The 23,185-nt window shown below is 40.2% G+C and overlaps 1 protein-coding gene across 3 annotated transcripts in view; it reads left to right on the forward strand.

Moving 5' to 3' along the window:
- Positions 1 to 23,185, forward strand: part of THSD4 (thrombospondin type 1 domain containing 4) — a 698,888-nt gene that overhangs the window by 571,322 nt on the left and 104,381 nt on the right. For all 3 annotated transcript variants that reach the window (XM_077939655.1, XM_028851087.2, XM_001089233.5), the window contains one exon: positions 1,489 to 1,693. In XM_077939655.1, coding sequence (XP_077795781.1) covers positions 1,489 to 1,693 — 205 coding nt within the window. The remainder of the gene's footprint in view (positions 1 to 1,488; positions 1,694 to 23,185) is intronic.

Consider the following 23,185-nt stretch of genomic DNA (forward strand, 5'->3'; position numbering starts at 1 on the left):
GGACTTTGACTGGTTGCTGATCACTTTGCCTTTGAGATGTGGTCTAATTATTGCAGTTAGAATGCAAGAAAGAGACAAGCCTGTGATTTGGAGAACATGTGTCTCAAGAATTAGAATACCATTCTGATTTCAAGTATCTTTCCATATCCTCATGACCCAGTGAATAATCCTGTACTCACAACATTTCATTGTCCAAACCATAATCTACTCAATTCCATCTGCTCATGGAAAAGTGACAGAATTCTTTGTTCAGAACATGAGTCCCAATGTTAGATTCAGGAAATATGATCCTGAGCCCTATGAGGTCAGGAGTGGAAAGCTGCAGAAGTGGAAAAAGATTTTGTGAAGATCATTCCATTTTGTTCCAAAGTTTAATTTTTGGTTTTTTAAAATAAGGCCTGCTCTATTGCCCAGGCTGGAGTACAATGATGCAATCATAGCTCACTGTAACCTCATACTTCTGGCCTCAAGTGATCCTCCCACCTCAGCCTCCTGAGTAGCTGGGACTACAGGTGTGTGCCCTCATACCTGGTTAATTTTTTATTTTTTGTAGAGACTAGATCTCACTGTGTTGCCGAGGCTGGTCTCAAAGTCCTGAGCTCAAGCAGTCCTCCTGCCTCAGCCTCCTAAAGTGCTGAGGTTACAGACATGAGCCACCACGTCTGGCCCAAAGTTTAATTTTTGTATGCAATATAAAATGGTCCCAACGGAAACATGAATGAGGAGGGAGAGATAAAGCAAAAAGATCCTAGAATGCGTAATGGGAAGTTCCTTTTGTGGGGGGAGGGAATTCAGGAAAGTCAGAATTCCTTTATACACTGATGAGACTGGCTCCACAAACAGCACTCTGTGATTTAGCAGGTTATGATCCCATTTGTTGATGTTTCTGGCTCTTGCTTACCTTCGTCCTTCTGCTCTGGAAAAAGTGCTCTGGGGTAACAAGAAAAAGTCCTGTTTCTCAGGCCTCTAGAGCCACAGTTACCAGTAGAGTTTCAGCTCCCAAACAATTCAATTTCCTAAGAAACTGGTCCGGGGAACACTACTTTTGGTGATACTTTGCTAAGTGTAGCATATATGAGACGACTTGGGGGCAAACCCCAGTTTCAGGTGTGGTGCTTGTCATGATTCAAGAGAGATTCTTTGTATAAAAATTCCAGCACAGACCATCTTCTCCCCTCCCAGAGTCCAACGGGGATTTGTAGAACAACTTCACTGTACAACCTGTTTAAGTAAATTTCTAGCACCCTACATCTTCCCTAGTCTTTTCCCCAGTGTTATTTTTCTCCTGATCATTTACCACCACCAGATAAACTCTGTTTTTTATTTACTTATCTGGTTTACTGTCTGTGGCTCCCACCCCACTCCTAGAATATACATTTCATAAATAGCTAGAAAAGAAGTTTCTTGCCCAGAGATCTTTTCCCCTCCTTCCTCCTGCCTGCTCCTGATACATACTATAAGAGTCTTTTGTTTTCTGCCTATTTGCAGAGCATTGGCTGTGATGACTACCTAGGCTCCGACAAAGTCGTGGACAAATGTGGGGTGTGTGGAGGAGACAACACGGGCTGTCAGGTTGTGTCGGGCGTGTTTAAGCATGCCCTCACCAGCCTGGGCTACCACCGCGTCGTGGAGATTCCCCAGGGAGCCACAAAAATCAACATCACGGAGATGTACAAGAGCAACAACTATTTGGGTAAGCTTGGTCTTTTTCCAGAGAAAGCCATCTGTCCCTGCCAGATGATGTATTCCTTCAGAACTGTGAGATAGACACGGCAGTGTCCGAGAGTCCTGGGGCATGCAGACAGTGTCCCTGGGGAATGCCAAAGTGTATCGCCTGGCCTGCGCCTTGAAATGAGAAGCTTGGGTGGAGAACGTTAAAAAAAAAAAAGTCCTTCTTGCAGATAAATATTTAATATCTATACATTTAAACCAGCCTTTGCTTCTCCCAAGCGTAACAGCCCAAACTGTTGCTCTTAGATGGGAGAAGCTCTTTGCAAAGTGCGGAGACCAGCCAGTGTTTGTTCTGTTGGGATTTGAGGTGGCCAGGGACAATTGATCCTGTCTATGCCTTCACTCCCTGGAGGTCTAAAGCAAAAGCCATTTTTCTCCTCTTTCTGCCTCATCTGCCTGGGACAGCAGACCTATACATAGTAGTGTACATGTCTTCTGAAAAGCTGTGGAATCTTCCAGCAATCATTTCGGGCAATATCAATATTGAGAGGCCATTTTTAACCCATTTTTGCAAAAAGATCTTTATTGATACTTCCTTCTGGACTTTTGAGCTGTTTGCATTCTATCTGATAAAAACCACAATCCGGTGGAGCAAATTACTCTTTTTTTTTTTTGAGACAGAATCTCGCCCTGTCACCCAGGCTCGAGTGCAGTGGTGCGATCTCAGCTCACCGCAGCCTCCGCCTCCCAGGTTCAAGTGATTCTCCTGCCTCAGCCTCCTGAATAGCTGGGACTACAGGCATGCACCACCACGCCCAGCTAATTTTTGTATTTTTAGTAGAAATGGGGTTTCACCATGTTGGCCAAGCTGGTCTTGAACCCCTGGCCTCAAGTGGTCTGCCCGCCTCGACCTCCCAAAGTGCTGGGATTACAGGCATGAGCCACCACGCCTGGTCTTGAACAAATTACTTTTTACGAATTTCTAATACATGTAAGCATGTACAAATCAGTTAACAAAAGAATATAAGGGAGCCATTTGTTTAAGCTACTTAATGAATGGCAATATTCATTTTTATCTTTTAATTATTTATTGAACAGGAACTTACCTACCTAACACAAACTATGTGTCAGGCACTATTCTTAATGCTTTACATGCATTCAATCTTTGAATTATCTCAACAGGGAAAAGAAGCTATTCCCATCCCCATTTTACATATAAGAAAGCAGGCACAGAGAGATTATGTACTTTGCCAAGATCACCATGCCATAACGAGGTGGAGGTGAGGTTGAGACCCAGGCAGTCTAGCTCCAGGTGTGGTAGCCTGTTAAGAGATAATATCCATGGATAGCCTCGGAACCTGAGTTCCTCTGGTGTGCCACTGGCCATGCAGCAGTCAATGGCTGCAGCAGTTGAAAGACTATTATGTCTGCAACTTTCAAATATCAGGATCACCCAGAAGTTAACTCCAGACCCAGGAGCTCCATATTCTGCAGCTCTTCCTTCCCCATCTAGTCAAATGCAGCCAAAACTAACTTGGTTTTATTGGGGGGAGGAGAAAGGGATGGCAGATGGGACTCTGAGACAAACGCAATCAAAGAAAAACTGCTCAATTTGTTCTGGCAAACCCAGGAGCCACTAGAGTGGCAGAAAACCTAGTTTCCCAGTGAGTGCTTTGTATATTCTTTTTAATAGTGAAAAATGGTGTTTGTGTGTTTCCTCCTTTCTTTTGTACTGCTATGAGATCACATCTCCATAAACATCATGCCTCCTAGAATGGGAAATGTTCTTCTGGGGATGATTTGCAGTGTGATTGTGTTCAAATGTACCGGCAAATAATGCCACTTTTATTAGTTTTGTGTTGCTTTTAGTACATTTTCCTTGGCTATAGTTAGTTCTATTCTGTAAGCGTTTTCAAGCTGTGCCCCCTGAAGAAAAAATAGACATCTGGATGAATATCCACTGGATGTCTGAATGGAGGAAGCTCTCAAAGCCTTGTTGTTTTCATCTGGAGTATGGGAATAAGAATCTTCACCTTATAAGTAGTCATGCGATTCAATAGGATAGCAGATATTTAAGACTCAGCAGAGCCCCTGACACCTATTAGGCAGTTGAAAAATGTTCATTCCCTTTCTTTTGTCTCAGAGAGATTGTCAGTTTTGATTCCATCAAAATTGTGGAATAAACATTTCCTCTTTCCCTAAAATAGATGAAGGGAAGGCAGAGGGAAAATGGAAGTACCAAGAGTCAGTGAGGGTCAGGCAGGGTGGTTCGTGTCTGTAATCCCAGCACTATGGGAGGCCAAGGCGGGAGGACTGCTTGAAGTCAAGAGTTCGCAACCAGCCTGCGTAACATCAAGTGAGACTACATCTCTACAAAAAAAATTAAAAATCAGCCAGATGCGGTGACACATGCCTATAGTCCTAGCTACTTGGGAGGCTTAGGCATGAGGATCACTTGGGCCCAAGAGATCAAGGCTGCAGTGAGTTGTAATCATGCCCCTGCACTCCAGCCTGGGCAGTAGAGCAAGACACTATCTCAAAAAAAAAAAGAAAAGAAAGAAAGAAAAGAAAAAAGTAAATGGAGAGGTGATTCGAAAAGTCGAGTTCAACTTCCTGTGCTCAGAGATCAGTGGGGTGCACATGAAATTGGTAGCATCCATGGCAGTATTACATGAGGTCCTATGTGCAAAGGAGAGAGAACAGAAACAAAAGAGCAGGCGCTAGTGAAAGCAGATTCCAGAGGTGACGAACAGAGATTCCTTCTATAGCACTTACATCACCTGGGGTGTTTTGTGTATTCTCTTCTTTTTAAAAAATTGATCTATAATTCACATGCCATAAAATTCACCCTTTTAAAGTGTACATTGGTTATGGCCCTTTTCTCTTCACAGGTGTTCTCTTTACCAAACCCACTATTCCTGCTCTGTGGAGTCTGTATATTTTAAAAGTAAATATACATGAGATTGCTTGAGATCATATAGAAACCATTACCAGGTATATCTAGCTGTTCTGAACTCTTTGACAGCTATTTTTTACATTGTACGTTGTCAAACACTGAAACCTTTTCCAAAGAGATATGTGGTAGGTTTCTTCACAATTTTCTAGGTAACAATGAAGGTTCTGGTTTTCTTACCTTATGAATTCTGGCTGTGAAAACAGTATTTTCTATAAAACTTGATTCGATACACAAAATTTACTCAGCTATTTGCATAAGTTTGGTCTGCAGAATAAGCAATATAAAGGAAATGAACACTTCATGTTTGTATCATTGCTTTCAAGATTTCAGAACTTTTTTTGTTTTTGAGACGGAGTCTTGCTCTGTCGCCCAGGCTGGAGTACAGTGGTGCGATCTCAGCTCACTGCAAGCTCCACCTCCCAGGTTCATGCCACTCTCCTGCCTCAGCCTCCTGAGTAGCTGGGACTACAGGTGCCTGCCACCACGCCTGGCTAATTTTTTGTATTTTTAGTAGAGACAGGGTTTCACCATGTTAGCCAGGATGGTCTCGATCTCTTGATCTCATGATCCACCCGCCTCAGCCTCCCAAAGTGCTAGGATTACAATTTTTTTTTTTAGTTTCCTGTTGTTTCCAGAATTACCTTTAGTTATTTGTAATGCAAATAAAACTTTCCCTGTGAAATATTTGGTATTTTTTTTAAATGACAGATTCCCCAGTAAAAATAGAAAATAGATTTCTATGAAAAAGGCAGACCTGTATTATTAATGCTGAAGATGATGATTTAATCACCTCATTTAATCTTATTTTTTATTTTTATTTTAGCTTCAGGGGTACATGTGCAGATTTTTATATAGGTAAACTCATGTCACAGAGATTTTTTGTACAGATTGTATCTCCAGGTACTAAGCCTAGTACCCAATAGTTATTTTTTCTTATCCTCTCCCTCCTCCCAGCCTCAAGTAGACCCTCGTGTCTGTTGTTTCTCTCTGTGTGTCCATGTCTTCTCATCATTTAGCTCCCACTTGTAAGTGATAACATGTGGTATTTGGTTTTCTGTTCCCACGTGGTTTCCTAAGTATAATGATCTCCAGCTTCACCCATGTTCCTGCAAAGGACATTGTCTTATTCTTTTCTATGACTGCATAGGGTTCCATGGTATATATATACCACATTTTCTTTCTCTGATCTGTCGTTGTTGGGCATTTAGGTTGATTCCATGTCTTTGCTATCATGAATAGTGCTGCAGTGAACATATGCATGCATGTGTCTTTATGGTAGGATGGTTTACATCCTTTGGGTATACACCCAGTGAGGGTTTGCTGGGTTGAATGGTAGTTCTGTTTTTAGCTCTTTGAGGAATCACCACACTACTTTCCACCATGATTGGAAAGTATTTACACTTCCAGTAACAGTGTATAAGTGTTCCCTTTTCTCCATGACCTCGCCAGCATCTGTTCTTTTTTGACTTTTTATTAATAGCCATTCTGACTGGTGTAAGATGGTATCTCATTGTGGTTTTGATTTGCATTTCTCTAATGATCAGTGATATTGAACTTTTTTGCATATGCTTGTTGGCCATACATATGTCATCTTTTGAAAAGTATGTCTTCTGTTCATGTCTTTTGCCCACTTTTTAATGGTTTTTTTTTTTTCTTGTAAATTTGTGAAAGTTCCTTATAGATGCTGGATATGAGACCTTTGTCTGATGTATAGTTTGCAAATATTTTCTCTCATTCTGTAGGGTATCTGTTTACTCTGTAGATAGTTTCTTTTGCTGTGCAGATGCTCTTAAGTTTAATTAGATCCCATTTGTCAATTTTAGCTTTTGTTTCAATTGCTTTTAGCATCTTCATCATGAAATCTTTGCTAGTTCCTGTGTCCAGAATGGTGTTACCTAGGTTGTCCTCTAGGGTTTTATAGTTTTGGGTTTTACATTTAAGTCTTTAATCCATCTTGAGTCGATTTTTATATATGGTGTAAGCAAGGGGTCCAGTTTCAATCTTCTCCATATGGCTAGCCAGTTCTCCCAGCACCATTTATTGAAGAGGGAGTCCTTTCCCCATTGCTTGTTTTTGTCAGCTTTGTTGAAGATCAGATAGTGGTAGGTGTGTGGCCTTGTTTCTGGGCCTTATTTCTCTATTCTGTTCCACCGGTGTATGTGTCTGTTTTTGTACCAGTACCACTCTGTTTTGATTACTGTAGCCCTGTAGTATAGTTTAAAGTCAGGTAACATGATGCTTCCAGCCTTGTTCTTTTTGCTTAGGATTGCCTTGGCCTTTGGGGCTCTTTTTTTGTTCCATATGAATTTTAAAATAGTTTTTTCTAGTTCTGTGAAGAATTTCATTGGGAGTTTGGTAGGAATAACATTGAATCTGTAAATTGCTTTAGGCAGTATGGCCATTTGAATCATATTGATTCTTCCTATCCATGAGCATGGAATGTTTTTCCATTTGTTTATGTCATCTCTGATTTCTTTGAGTGGTGTTTTGAATTAAAGTTTCAGATATCTTTTACCTCCCTGGTGAGCTGTATTCCTTAGTATTTTATTCTTTTTGAATCAACTCATTTTAAATGATTTTTAAAGCCCTCAATATTTAAATGAGCATACCTAGGATTCTCTTTTTTTTAACTTTTAAGTTAAGGGTACAAATGCAGGTTTGTTACATAGTTAAACTTGTGTTATGGGGGTTTGTTGTACAGATTATTTCATCACCCAGGTATTAAATCCAGTACCCCTATTTTTCCTGATCTTGTCCCTCCTCTCACCCTAGGCTTCTCACTTAGTTCATAATAGTAGTCATACCACACATATATAATACTTCAATCTCCAAAGCATTTTCACATACGTGTCCTTCTGATCTTTAACACTGGACATTATTTATTAATACTTTGCTTATTTCAAAAAGCTTTAGACTTACTAAAACTTACTAAAGGTGTAATTATAGAGTTAAGATATGAAAATTGAAATTTAAAACTTAAAAACTAAATAGAAAAAGGAGGTATGTATTCCAGAAACATTGACTGATACATTTATAGTGATGGTACATTAAACTTAACTCTGAGTTTCTGGCTTAATTTAGTTTGACCATCAAGGTCTAGCCTACTAGACTCAGATTCTGAAGGCCTTGGGTCTGGCCCCTTCCCAGCCATAACTCATAGGAGCAGTGGCCTATGTAGAGCTGAGGGAAGAGGCCAACTCACCACAATGCTTACTCTTTTCTCCAAGCAAAGCTAGAGAAATCATAACATTTAATGGTGCACATATTTCGGGAGATAAGATGTTTATTCATCTCATTTGAGGTTGTAAACTAATGAAACTCTGCAGACTTGAGCTCCAAATTTCTGTTCATTTGAATTTGTTTACATGCTCCAAAGTATAGACTTTCATGAGTTCTAGAGTCCTAAATTTTTTTTTAATGGGAAAGACTTTAGAACTCCTATATCTAGTGTAAGCTATGAATTCTCCTTTTGTATGTGAATTATTCTGAACTCTGCCATTTGGGGGAAAAAATGTTTATTTAAATGATTGACATTTTGTATTACTTGCCTTTTGCTTAATAAAAGATATTGTAAAATTATTTTAGCTGAAATATCAAAGTTTGGCATAGTTCAGTCAGTTCAGTTTACTAATGTCATTATGCAACAGTTAAGAAATCAGACATAAAAGCATACCCAAGCACAAATTGATTATACAAGACATGTACTACCTGCCAACATGTTAGACTGTCATAGAGTTTTAGACTTGGAAGGAATTTTTAAAGATCTGTAAGCTTTCAAAAATAAACTGGCAGTATGCTTACTTTTAAGCATGTTCTCCTAAAAGTTTTAAACAACAATAATGGTCAGCATTGAAAAAAGTCAAGTATTATGGATCACCTATAATTTGCAAGCTTTAATTTATTCATTGAACAGCTTTCTTTACGGGAAACATTGGACGTTTAAATACTATGATGTCTTACATTTGTATGACAATTAATTTCTAATATTTTTTGCATGTTCACTGTAAAAATTTCAAGCAAGACAAATGAAATAGAGCAAAAAGGTAAAATTCCCTCTTTATACAAACTTCACACTTGAGCTACTGCCTTCAAGTGTAAAGACTACTTGACAGTAAATAACCACTGTTCACAGTTCATTGTGTATTTTCCAGCCCTTTCTGTAAGTACCAATAAATAGATAGTTTCTAAAATTGATATTACTACACATACGTTTTGCAATTTGTGTCCTTATTTTAATGTCATATCATGGGTATCTTTTTATATTAATACATATAAGGCTAAGTTATTAATTTTTTTTAGTGCAGAGTATTCTGTACAATGGATGTAGCATTATTAATTTACATACTTCCCTACTGAAGGATGTTTAGATTGCCTCTAGTTTTCTAACATTACAAATAATACTTTAGAATTTTGGTTCAAGATGGCAAACTGAGCACGTGAGCTTTTCTTCCCTTTCTCCAAAGATTCCTTCAAAATGATACTAAAGGGATTTAATTTTAAAAAAAAAAATGTGACCTAAAACCACCAAGAAGACTGGAGTGGGGGCATCAGTGAGCAAATGATTTTAACAGGTTTTTGGAAGACAGAAAGCAGATGGGAGAATGTTCACTAACAGAGCAGAGGAAATCACAGCCCAGGTGTGCAGAGGGGGTCTGGGATGAGGAGGGGCTGGCCTGTGAGATGAAGCCCCAAGAGGCTCTGAGCCTGGAAGACAGCAGGTGAAAGGGAGGGGAGAAGGGGAGAATGTGACTGAAAATGGGGAAAGAAGTGAAAAAACCTGTCTGTGGAACAGGCACCCCCACTCCCAGCAGACGCACACATTCAGAATGCTGGCATTGCCTCCTCATCCAAATACGGAAAGGAACTAGGACATGGATGAGAGGTGGGTGCTGCAAGACTTCTGTCTTCATTGTGGAATTGGAGAAAGGGCAGCTTGCTGACTGGTACCCCACTCTCTGACTCTGTAGAACTTAGCCTGTTAACAAACTCTCACAAGGTGCAGAAGGTTCTCAGGAAACCTTCACATTGCTTTTGTCTTAAATGCCAATGGATAACTGAAATAACATGAATGGGTAACCAAGGATCACTAGACATTTTCTTAAGCCTATAGCATGAAAGATAATGCCCAAGATAAATAACTGGAAAAGTTATTTCTGGAAGAAACTGAGCTAATTCTTGGAGAAGAAAACTTAAAGGTTCTCTAACAAGTACTGCTTCCATGAATATCCTAATATGTATATCTTTTCATACTTATATAAATAGTTCTGTAGGATAGACTCCTGGCAGGAGAATTTGTAGGGCAAATGGAATGCACACTGAAAATTCTGGAAAATAAAGCAAAATTCCTCTCCAAAGTCGTTGTACCAATTTACACTCCCGCCAGAAGCACATGAAAGAACTCTTTCTTCACACCCTTAAAAAACTAAAATTACAAATGTACTTAATTCTTACTAGATATTTTTTATTTGCATTTTCCTGACCACTAATTTTTATTGTTCTTTATACTCTATGACTTTGACATTTTTAAATTGCACTTGTGGTTTTCTTATTGGTTTTAAGAACTCATATACATAATTAGTAATAACCATTTTTTGGTGATATCTATCCAAAATATTAGCCTTTATCTTACATTTCAATTCTGCTTAAATTATCTGTTACTCTGTAGTGAAAATTTTTAATCTTTTTTTTTGTTATACTTTAAGTTCTGGGGTACATGTGCAGAACGCGCAGGTTTGTTACATAGGTATACACAATTTTGTCCATTTTTTTATGGCTGTTGGTTTTCTGACAGATACCTTTCACCAAAATAAGGATTTTTCTTTCTATAACTAGCTTTTAAGAATTTTTATTAAAACTTGCCCTTGTTTTGTTTAGTTTTCTTCTAAATGTCTGATGATCAATCCTTAGTTGTCAGTTTATATTTATAAAGATAATGGATAGTTGCTTATTCTAGGTGCATTCAGTGGCTTTCCTCCACAATTACTTTCATCTGTTTTTGCAACAGTCCTTTTCTCCAAATGGAGCAGAGCCCGCTGCCAGGCTGTGGTCAGGCAGGCTTCCTCTGAGTGTGCGTGGGCACGGGACAGACAGGCAGACAGATACAAAAGCATTCTCTCTTAGAGGCATATGAGGGTTCAGTAGGATAAACACAAATTGCCTAGCATGATATTTAATACATATTTTAATACATATTTTCCCTGCTTTATCTCAAGGTTCTAATACGTATCAGTGACTGCTTAACAAAACTCTTTAGTTTTCCTTGCAATTTCCTTGCAATGACAAGAAACAGCCTTCAGCTCCACTGGATTATGCCACTTCAGGTGTACATTTTTTTGTATTATTATACTTTAAGTTTTAGGGTACATGTGCACAACGTGCAGGTTTGTTCCATATGTATACACATGCCATGTATGTATACACATGTATGTATACATATGCCGTGTATGTATACACATGTATGTATACATGTATGTATACACATGTATACACATGCCATGTTGGTTTGCTGCACCCATTAACTCGTCATTTACATTAGGAATATCTCCTAATGCTATCCCTCCCCTATCCCCTCCTCACAATAGGACCCAGTGTGTGATGTTCCCCTTCCTGTGTCCAAGTGTTCTCATTGTTCAATTTCCCAACTATGAGTGAGAACATGCAGTGTTTGGTCTTCTCTCCTGGCAATAGTTTGCTCAGAATGATGGTTTCCAGCTTCATCCATGTCCCTACAAAGGACATGAACTCATCCTTTTTTATGGCTGCATAGTATTCCATGGTGTACATATGCCACATTTTCTTAATCCAGTCTATCACTGATGGAAATTTGGGTTGGTTCCAATTGCTATTTTTAACAGTGCCACAATAAACATATGGGTACGTGTGTCTTTATAGTAGCATGAGTTATAATCCTTTGGGTATATACCAAGTAATGGGATCGCTAGGTCAAATGGTATTTCTAGTTCTAGATCCTTGAAGAATCACCTCACTGTCTTCCACAATGGTTGAACTAGTTTACAGTCCCACCAACAGTGTAAAAGTGTTCCTATTTTTCCACATCCTCTCCAGCACCTGTTGTTTCCTGACTTTTTAATGATTGCCATTCCAACGGGTGTGAGATGGTATCTCTTCGTGGTTTTGATTTGCATTTCTCTGATGACCAGTGATAATGAGCATTTTTTCATGTGTCTGTTGGCTGCATAAATGGCTTCTTTTGAAAAATGTCTGTTCACATCCTTTGCCCACTTTTTGATGGGGTTGATTTTTTCTTGTAAATTTAAGTTCTTTGTAGATTCTGGATATTAGCCCTTTGTCAGATGAGTAGATTGCAAAAATTTTCTCCCATTCTGTAGGTTGCTCTTCACTCTAATGGTAGTTTCTTTTGCTGTGCAGAAGCTCTTTCATTTAATTAGATCTCATTTGTCTATTTTGGATGTTGTTGCCATTGCTTTTGGTGTTTTAGTCACGAAGTCCTTGCCCATGCCTATGTCCTGTATGGTATTGCCTAGGTTTTCTTCTAGGGTTTTTACGGTTTTAGGTCTAACATGTAAGTCTTGAGTCCATCTTGAATTAATTTTTGTATAAGATATAAGGAAGGGATCCTGTTTCAGCTTTCTACATATGGCTAGCCAGTTTGCCCAGTACCATTTATTAAATAGGGAATCCTTTCCCCACTTCTTGTTTTTGTTAGGTTCGTCAAAGATCAGATGGTTGTAGATGTGTGGTGTTATTTCTGAGACCTCTGTTCTGTTCCATTGGTCTAAATATCTGTTTTGGTACCAGTACCATGCTGTTTTGGTTACTGCAGCCTCATAGTATAGTTTGAAGTCAGGTAGCATGATGCCTCCAGCTTTGTTCTTTTTGTTTAGGATTGTCTTGGCAATGTGGGCTCTTTTTTGGTTTCATATGAACTTTAAAGTAGTTTTTTCCAATTCTGTGAAGAAAGTCGTTGGTAGCTTGATGGGGATGGCATTGAATCTATGAATTACCTTGGGCAGTATGGTCATTTTCACAATATTGATTCTATCCATGAGCATGGAATGTTTTTCCATTTGTTTGTGTCCTCTTTTATTTTGTTGAGCAGTGATTTGTAGTTCTCCTTGAAGAGGTCCTTCACATCCTTTGTAAGTTGGATTCCTAGGTATTTTATTCTCTTTGTAGCAATTGTGAATGGGAGTTCACTCATGATTTGGCTCTCTGTTTGTCTGTTATTGGTGTATAGTAATGCTTGTGATTTTCATACCTTGATATTGTATCCTGAAACTTTGCTGAAGTTGTTTATCAGCTTAAGGAGATTTAGGGCTGAGACAATGGGATTTTCTAAATATACAATCATGTCATCTGCAAACAGGGACAATTTGACTTCTTCTTTTCCTAATTGAATACCCTTTATTTCTTTCTCTTGCCTGATTGCCCTGGCCAGAACTTCCAACACTATGTTGAATAGGAGTGGTGAGAGAGGGCATCCCTGTCTTGTGCCAGTTTTCGAAGGAAATGCTTCCAGTTTTTGCCCATTCAGTATGATACTGGCTGTGGGTTTGTCACAAGTAGCTCTTATTATTTTGAGATACATTCCATCAATACCTAGTTTATTGAGAGTTTTTAGCATGAAGGGCAGTTGAATTTCATCAAAAGCCTTTTCTGCATCTATTGAGATAATCATGTGGTTTTGTCATTCATTCTGTTTATGCGATGGATTAAGTTTATTAATTTACGTATGATGAACCAGCCTTGCATCCCAGGGATGAAGCCAACTTGATCTTGGTGGACAAACTTTTTGATGTGCTGCTGGATTCAGTTTGCCAGTATTTTATTGAGGATTTTTGCATCGATGTTCATCAGGGATATTGGTCTAAAATTCTCTTTTTTTGTTGTGTCTCTGCCAGGCTTTGGTATCAGGATGAAGTTGGCTTCATAAAATGAGTTAGGGAGAATTCTCCCTTTTTCTATTGATTGGAATAATTTCAGAAGGAATGGTACCAGCCACTCTTTGTACTTCTGGTAGAATTTGGCTGTGAATCCATCTGGTCCTGGACTTTTTATGGTTGGTAGGCTATTAATTATTGCCTCAATTTCGAGCCTGTTATTGGTCTATTCAGGGATTCAAATTCTTCCTGGTTTAGTCTTGGGAGGGTGTATGTGTCCAGGAATTTATCCATTTCTTCTAGATTTTCTAGTTTATTTGCATAGAGGTGTTTGTAGTATTCTCTGATGGTAGTTTGTATTTCTGTGGGATCAGTGGTTATATCCCCTTTATCATTTTTTTTATTGTGTCTATTTGATTCTTCTCTCTCTTCTTTATTAGTCTTGCTAGCGTTCTATCAATTTTGTTGGTCTTTTCAAAAAACCAGCTCCTGGATTCATTGATTTTTTTGAAGGGTTTTTTTGTGTCTTGTCTCCTTCAGTTCTGCTTTGGTCTTAGTTATTTCTTGCCTTCTGCTAGCTTTTGAATGTGTTTGCTCTTGCTTCTCTAGTTCTTTTAATTGTGATGTTAGGGTGTCGACTTTAGATCTTTCCTGCTTTCTTTTGTGGGCATTTAGTACTATAAGTTTCCCTCTACACACTGCTTTAAATGTGTCCTAGAAATTTTGGTACATTGTGTCTTTGTTCTCATTGGCTTCAGAGAACATCTTTATTTCTGCCTTCATTTTGTTATTTACTTAGTAGTCATTCAGGAGCAGGTTGTTCACGGAGTCTTGCTCTGTCACCCAGGCTGGAGTGCAGTGGCGAGATCTCGGCTCTGCCTCCCAGGTTCACACCATTCTCCTGCCTCAGCCTCTCAAGTGGCTGGGACTATAAGAGCCCACCACCATGCCCGGCTATATACCTTTCTTCTTAGACATCAAAAGCCTACCTGATTTAACTGCTACAGTTGTGTGTTCTTACGGCTTTTGCATACAACTGACTGTTGGAGTAGTTGCCTCTTCCCAGAAGAACAAAAAGAGAAAGAAAAGTAGACATGCTTCTTCTGCACGTCTCCTGTGCCAACCTCATTCTAATCAGAGAATGATTTCTCTAGGAGTATAAATCTGTGATGATATGTTTATGCCTCCCCACCTTACTCACCCAGCCCCAGGCCGCATCCAGTGATCTAAGTGGCATTTCTCTGCTCTTGCTCTTATTTAGTCTCCAGTTCTTGGCCTTGTCTTCCATTTACAGTCCAGCTCTGCCCATTGAAATTGGTCTTTGCAGAGCTGTTGTTTCCAGCTGGGATGCTCTTGGACAAGTTCCTTAACCTTTCTGAGATTTGGTTTCCCCATAGGGAAAATAGGAAAACAATTACACTTTCATAGAACTATTAACTTTAAATGAGAAAATGCAGGTAAAATACCCAGCATGTCAACACTATCAGTTCCCATATCTCCCTGGATCAGTGCTTCTCACCCTGGCTGCACATTGCAGTCATGGGAGGCATGCTGTGGGAGGCATGTTTGAACTATTATGATGCCTGAGTCCCACCTGCATGTTTAATTGGTCAGGGGCACAGCCTGACAGCCTGGACTTCAGGATTTATTTTTGAACTTTAAGGTGATTCCAATGTCCTTTCTAGATAGAAGGCCTTTTCCCTATGTCAGTAGGTGTCAACTGGGGGCTATTTTGCACCCACTCCCCATACATTTGGCAATGGCTGGAGGCATTTTGATTGTTACAGTGAAGGCAGAGAAGGGGGGAGGTGGGTGCTGCTGGCATCTGTGGATAGAGGCCAGGGATGCTGCTAACCCTTCCACAGTGCACAGGACAGCTCCCACAATGAAGAATAATTCAGCTCCAAACCTCAATAGTGCTGAAGAAAGAAACCCTGGCCTATTTGATCACTAAGATCCCTTTCAGTGCTGAAGTTTTATTTCAGAATGATGTTTTTAAAATAACAATAAATATCTAAGGTTTTCTTGGAATGACCATTTTATGTACCATTAAGTTCACATTCGTCAGCTCACTCTGAATCCTTAGCTTCCAGTCCAATCCCCCTCCTTTGGTTTAGTTTCCAGATTTCACTCAATTCTTGGTAGTGGGCCCCTAGATTGCTTATCTCTGAACGGCTGTGAGGCAGCCTCAGTAACAGAAGTACCATCTTAAAATGCCTTTTTATAGCCGGCCCTGTGGCGTTTGGAGTCCTTTCTTGCTTTCTTAATACATGGCAGAAGAATAAAAGGCAGAAAAAAAAAAAAAGAAAAGCAAAGAAAGTCAATTTTTCTTTAGATTCTCGTAGAACTCTGATCATCTCTCCAGCTTGGCATTTATGTATGTTTTACTGTAGTTTATCTGTTTACATGTCTATGCTCTTCCCGGTGAGACCGTGCACTCCTTGAAGACAAACAGGCCAGCCTTAGACATTCTTCTCTGGAGTACACACCATGAGCCAGGAACTGTGCTGAGTGGTGTGGATGCAGAAATAAAGGCCGTGCTGGCTCTCCTGAGGCCCATGCATGGTGTGTAGCCAGTGTTGGGGCTCTGTGCTCAGACATCTTAGCCCCTCTTGATCATGAGACGTCACTCATGGTACTGGAGTCATATTGCTACTCACTAGACAGTTGGAATCCTGGGTCCACCACCTCCTTCTTCTAGTCCTCACAACACTCACACAAGGTGGGAACTAATGTCATCGTCTCCATTTTATAGTTGAGGGACCTGCCTGTGGTAAACAATTTGTGAGTGGTGGAGTCAGGACTTGAACCCGGGCACAGGCCTCACTTATGACCTTCACTGCATGTTTATGACTGTGGCCATTTGCAAGAAAAATATGGCAGGTTGGGGTGATATTTGTGTCTTCTCCCTCCCCAACCATTGGAAGAAAGACGTGTTCCACTAAATTCCTTGGAGCCATCTTGCACCCTCCTCACTGTTCCATCCCTATCCCCACTGCTACCTCAAACTTGATTACAATCATGCGTCCCATGCTCCCTTTGGGAATCTTTGGGCTAAATCTCCATAGTTACTAATCACTAGACTCGCACCATCTTGCCTCAGCAGACTTCTTCTGGAACTAGCTTTTAAAAGAGTATCCAGCTCTTAAAAAGAGTAGAACATTTTAGAGAAATAAAACATCAAGTGTGTGTTTTTTTCTTTTTTTATTGTGGTAAAATATATATAAACATAACATTTACCATTTTAATGATGTTATATAATTCAGTGGCCCTAAGTACATTCATTGCTATCACCACGATCCATTTTCAGAATTTTTTTTTTTGAGACGGAGTCTCGCTCTGCCACCCAGGCTGGAGTGTGGTGGCATGATCTCAGCTCACTGCAACCTCTGCCTCCTGGGTTCAAGCAATTCTCCTTTCTCAGCCTCCCAAGTAGATGGGACTACAGGCATGTGCCACCATGCCCAGCTAATTTTTTTTTGTATTTTTAGTAGAGATGGGGTTTTACCATGTTGGCCAGGATGGTCTCGATCCCTTGACCTCGTGATCCGCCCGCCTCGGCCTTCCAAAGTGCTGGGATTACAGGCGTGAGCCACCGCACCCAGCCTCAGAATATTTTCTTATCCCAAAAGCTGTACTCAATAAACAATAGCCCACCTCTTATCCCTCCTCCAAGCCCCTGGTAACTTCAACTCTCTGCCTCATGCACTGACCTATTTAGGAACCTCATGCAAGTGGAATCATGCAATATTTGTCCTTTTGTGTCTGGCTTATGTCACTTAGCATAATGTTTTCAAGATTCATCCCTGCAGTAGTATGTACCAGAATTTCATTTCATTTTTATGTATATGCCACATTTTGTTTATCCATTCATCTGTTGATGGGCACCTCGGCTGGTTCCCTCTTTTGGTTATTGTGAATAATGCTGCTATGAACATTGGCGTACAACTACCTGTTTGAGTCATTGCTTCCAATTCTTTTGGGTATATACCTAGGAGTGGAATTGCTGGGTCGTATGGTAACTCTATATTTAACTTTTTGAGAAACTGCCAAACTGCTTTCTACAGCAGCTGCCTCATTTTGTCTTCCCACCAGGGTTTCAATGTCTCCACATTCTCGCCAACACTTCAAGTGTGTTTTTGAAAAAGTATTTAAGCAGGTGATATGATAGGCACCAGTGGTCTGCTCTCAGGCATCAGGACAAGATGCTGAGCTGGGCTTTGTTACCTGCTGCGGGTCATGGCAGCCCCAGGAGATGGTTAAGTCACAAGCAACTCAAAGTGATATCCTGACTCTTGGCTGAATGTTCCTCGTCAGTGCTGGTAGATGAGGAAAGTGATCATTGAGTATTTGTTTTTTATTTGGACTCAGTTCTTGCCCTTTCTTCACCACAAGCTTTTATGACTCTTGTCCAAAACCAAATATTCACAAAACAAAGATTCCATGCCAAAGAGACTGTGCCCTCTTGCTGTGATTTGGAAAGATGCTGTTGTTTGTTTTAGCACTCCTGGACTTACTTTTGGATTACATACTTTCCACCTTGTGTCTGACAGCGCACCTCCCTTTGATTTAGGACAGCTCTGATGTCCTTACGTCTGTTTACAGGGGCTTTCTTTTCACTTTCAGAGTCACTTTGCCTTGAAAAGCTTTCAGATATACTGGAACAAAAGGAAATCAACTCTGCCCCACCCCCTTCTGTTCATTGTTTCACATTTTCTGCTTTATATTGATAGTTAGCACCTAGCTACCCTGGAAATGTAAGATTGAGTTTGCCTGTTTGTACATGGATTTGCCTTTCATTTTGTGGGAGAATAGTTAAGCTGTGGTTTGATTTTGCTTTTAATTGTATGGTCTGTCTCAGAAATATGCAAAATGCCCACACCTGTTTTCCTACACTTAATGGGATACTTTGCTCAAATGCAGGAAACAGCTGTTGAGCTGGCTGAGTCTTGAATTTTTATGGAAGTGATTTGACACTTCTATCCTTGCATGAAGAGTAACACTGTCTCCTCGCCCAGTCTAGGCAGCAGCGCCTAAGGACAGCACCTTCAGCAGGGCTGTTAATCGCTCCCAGGTCTCCTACCTGGATTAGGATAATAGCTGAGAATCCATTATCTGCAAGTCCAGTGGGGATAACACTGTCCCTAGATCCGTCTTTTCCCTAACCCACTTGGAAGTGCATTTAAGCCTTCCCTCTTTGAATCAAAGTCTTGCTTTTTTGTGATATGTTAGATCACTCAGCTGCCACATTGGGGAATTAATAAAAGTTAAGCCCCAAGAAGAGATTAGCTAAGGTTTAAACAACGTTTAGTAAATATAGTTGACTTAATGAAAGAGAAGTGACTCCTGAGAAAAACAGTAATCTTGAAGATTTCTTAACCAACAGCTGGGGACGACCCGCCCTTTGCTTCTCCGTGGTTACTGTTCTCACTGGGAGCCTCTCTTCCTTCCTCATGAGCATCAGAGCTTCGGAAATGTGAAACCTGCCTTCTAAGATTGCCCTCTTCTCTCTTCAGGCCTTACCTTCCCATGGGAGAAGTTGAGCACCCTTTCCCCTTGTTTTATTAAGCAGAACTGTAGGCACATTCTGCTCTTCTTCTAAACCTTTAATTCTTGCAGATAAGTCACTGAAAGGGTGAGCTTTGAAGATAAGCCTCCTTTCTCCCTCTCAACATGAACCACCTTTATTAGCTTTACTCTGGCTGTTTTAGCATCAACAGCTTTAAGAATAACTTTTGGCATCTCCTAACTCTACCCTACTGTGTCCCCAAGCCAGACACTATTCTCTGAATTAGAAACCATATAAATGTCAGCATGGGAAATACTCACCCCTTCTGTCTGCATTCTGAGTCAATATTCCTGTTCTTCCTTGGAAAATGTACTTTCACATAGCCCCACCCTGTAACTTTCTTTGTGGCCTTATAGTCACGCCTATATTTGTTATGCTTTGGGGGCAGAATTTGTCTCATTGATCAATATTTATTTTTCCCTTTATTATCTAGTATTTAGTGTGAATCAGGACTGATTTGCTTTCTTTGATTAAACATTGCCCTTTGTCTGAATTGCTATTCCTGCAAGATAATTAAACATTTCAATGGATATCTATAAGCACCTACTGTGTACAATATATTATGAAGGGAAAGAGTTGAATGATACATGGCCCCTTCCCTGAAAGGCATTTACTATCCATTTGAGAATCCTTTGATGACTTTGAAAAGAGACCGAGTGCTATGGAAGTGCAAAGGATGGAGAAATTAACTCTAATAGGATAATCAGAGGAGACATCTGGGGAGGTGGTATTTAAACTGGGCTTGTAGAGCAGGGGTTGGCAACCTTTTTTTTGGAAAAACCATATAGTAAATATATTGGGCTTTGCAGGCCATTTGGTCTCTGTTACAGCTACTCAGCTGCGTAGTGAGAAAGCAGCATAGATAATATGTGAATGAATGGGTATGCCTATGCTCCAATAAAACGTAATATACCGAAAAAGCCAGCTGCTGAAGTTAGCCCTCATGCTGTAGTTTGCCCACCCTTGTTTTGGTGGATGGGTAGGCTTTTCTCAGAAGAAATAGGGGAAAGACCATTTCAATCTGAAGAAGCAGCACGAGCTAAGGTGCAGAGAAGGAAGAATGTGAGGCGTGTTCTGGACTTAGTGCCTTATGAAATAAGTGAGGGTCACCTGGACATTTGAGACTGCAAATACAGGATACGGCTAGACCTGTTTTATCCTGAACCACATCCTTTGTATTCAATCTGAAGATGCTTGGCTGGAGGAGAGTTGTGACAGGGTCCTGTCTCTGCTCTACAGACAGTTTGGGGCAGTCAGAGGAGGAGGGGGACAGGCTGCTGTAAAAAGGCCTGGCCTATAGGAAGAGTCTGAGGGAGGGCAAGTGACTAGTAACAAGGATACTGCTATGTCAGTGGGCTCTGTGATTCCAAACAGTAAATTTGACCGTCTTAGAAAACTAGAGTTTTTGTGTATGTTTTTAATCAGTGACTGTAGGTTGAGTACCTTGTGGTAGAAGAACATAATACACACCACAGTATTGCTACATCATGGAATGATAAACTGTGCGTGGAAACTTGAGATGATCTGGAGCAAATGAGGGTAGGAAACACGGATAAGTAATTTTGGGAGTTGGAAATTGAGGTAATCAGTCCTCTTTAAAAAGAGGGGAGTGGTTGCATTTGAGAGAAGCTAAATCCCTTCCCTTGTCTCTAAAGCAGTACTTTTGAAACCTAGTCCAGCCTTTCCTGTCTTGTTGGTAAGTTCTGGGAACACCAAAGCTAAATGGTTGTCTAAGGCTTCTCCCATGCAAAGGTCCCAATCCAAACAGCAGGTTCTCAGCAGGCAGCATAGATCCTGTCCTACATGAATCCTTTAAGTTGAATTCCTTGATTTTTAATTATCCCTAACAAATCACATATTTGCCAAGTTTTTAGAATTGCTGCCAGAAGACCAACATTAACCTGTAAGATCATTTCTATTGATAGGGTAAAAATTTGTTGATCAGAGAGAAAGGATTTCATCAGCTGCATTAAGATTTCTTCTAAATAAATACACCACATCATTGCTAGCCTCTCAACTTACAAAATTGTGCATGGCTGGGACTCAGTTGGAATTTTAAGAAAAATTTGAGTTATCAGTTTTACTGTCCGAGGGACTCAAAGTACTGTCTCAAACATTTCAATATGAGCAGAATTGTGCAAGTTAAGAGTTCTACTCTCAGCAATACAACTTCCTGGCTCTGTGGCCTTCGGTCACTTACTTGACCTCTCCATATGTCATTTTCTTTACCTGTAAGATGAATTGATAATAATATTTATCTCATAGGGTTGTTGGGAAGGTTAAATAAGATAAAACTGGTAAAGCATCTAGCACAATGACTGGTACAAAATACTCAATAAACATCAGATGTCATTACTAGTGTTTTTGTTTTTGTTTTTGTTTTTGTTTTGAGATGGAATCTCACTCTGTTGCTCAGGCTGGAGTGCAGTGCCGCAAGCTCGGCTCACTGCAACCTCTTCCTCCCAAGTTCAAGCAATTCTCCTGCTGCAGCCTCCCAGGTAGCTGGGATTACAGTCATGTGCCATCAAGCCCAGTTAATTTTTGCATTTTAGTAGAGACAGTTTCACCATGTGGGCTAGGGTGGTCTTGAACCCCTGACCTCAAGTGATCGCCTGCCTCGGCCTCCCAAAGTGCTGGAATTACAGGCGTGAGCCACTGCTTCCGACCCTACTATGGCATTTTAATTGTTGTTACTATTATACAAATTAGTCCAGGATTATATGGTTAGAGATCCACATAATTGTGCTTTGAGACTTTGTCTAGACAATAAATAACTTTCCAAAAGCAAAAGACAATTTTTTTCTAGACTTATCAAGCCAACAATCAGTATCAAAATTTTATATGACACACTGGGCATGGTGGCTCATGCCTGTAATCCCAGCGCTTTGGGAAGCCAAGGCAGGTGGGTCACCTGAGGTCAGGGGTTCCAGACCAGCCTGGCCAACATGGGGAAATCCTGTCTCCACTAAAAATACAAAAATTAGCCAAGCATGGTGACGAGCTTATAATCCCAGCTATTCGGGAGGCTGAGGCAGGAGAATCGATTGAACCCAGGGGGTGGAGGTTGCAGTGAGCTGAGATGGTGCCACTTCACTCCAGCCTGGGCGAAAGAGCGAAACTTCGTCTCAAAAAAAAAAAAAAGTTTTACATGGCACATGCCTTTATAACTAACTGATAGTGAACTAAGATTAAGTACTGTTTAAATTGTATCCAGTAAATATGCTGTCCCCTAACTCAGCTCATTGACTTGAGGTGGTACCAAGATGTTCATGGGGGCTGATCAACGCTTGTATTTCAGACCTAGGCAAGTCTGAGGATTGGGCTATTAGACATTCTACTTTTAATATGAATACTGACTTCCTATTCTCTGATGTGTTGGTCTTTAAAATGTTCAGCTTGCCTCAGAGAACAATGAAATTTCTGCTGTCAGCATGTGAGGGTCATGGGCATGGGCTCTCAGTACCATTCAGCATGGGGACCCTTGGAGCCCCTGTGATATTAGACCTCTCCTGGAAAGGATGAAGACATGGTTCAACCCAAGGTCCTTATGGACCTACTGAATTCATTACAATTAAGTAAGTTAAAGCTTTCATCACATAACTTTATCCCCTCTTCTCAAAGCACAAGTGAAAAAGAGACACCTGTTTAAGCGCCAAAAGCCTATTATCTGACCAGAGCCATTGGCTGGCTTAGCACTTACTTATCTGTTGGATAAGCTTTTTATTGAAATGCTTAGTATAAATACACAGGAAAAGTTCTCTATTCAAAATTGTAAGTACAGCTTGATGAATTTTCACGAAGTGAACACAGTCACGTCACTAGTACTGAGATGAAGAAATAGAACTTGATCAGCTTCCAGAAGCCCCTTCCAGTGTCCCCTCTCAGTCACTAACCTTCCCACCGTAGAAAGAACCACTACCGTGACTGTTCACACCATACATTAGTTTTTGTCTGTTTTTAGAAAAACCTTATATAAATGGAATAATACAGCATATATTGTTTTGTACCTGGCTTTTTTTTTTTTTCTCAACATTTTTAACATTTACCTTGGGGTATAGTATAAAATGAGAAGGTAGATTTCTTCCTAATGTTTAGCCAATTTTCTAAACCAATTTGTTGAGTGGTTCA

The sequence above is a fragment of the Macaca mulatta genome, chromosome 7 (genome assembly GCF_049350105.2).
Source record: "Macaca mulatta isolate MMU2019108-1 chromosome 7, T2T-MMU8v2.0, whole genome shotgun sequence".
In the NCBI taxonomy this organism is placed as follows: Eukaryota; Metazoa; Chordata; class Mammalia; order Primates; family Cercopithecidae; genus Macaca; species Macaca mulatta.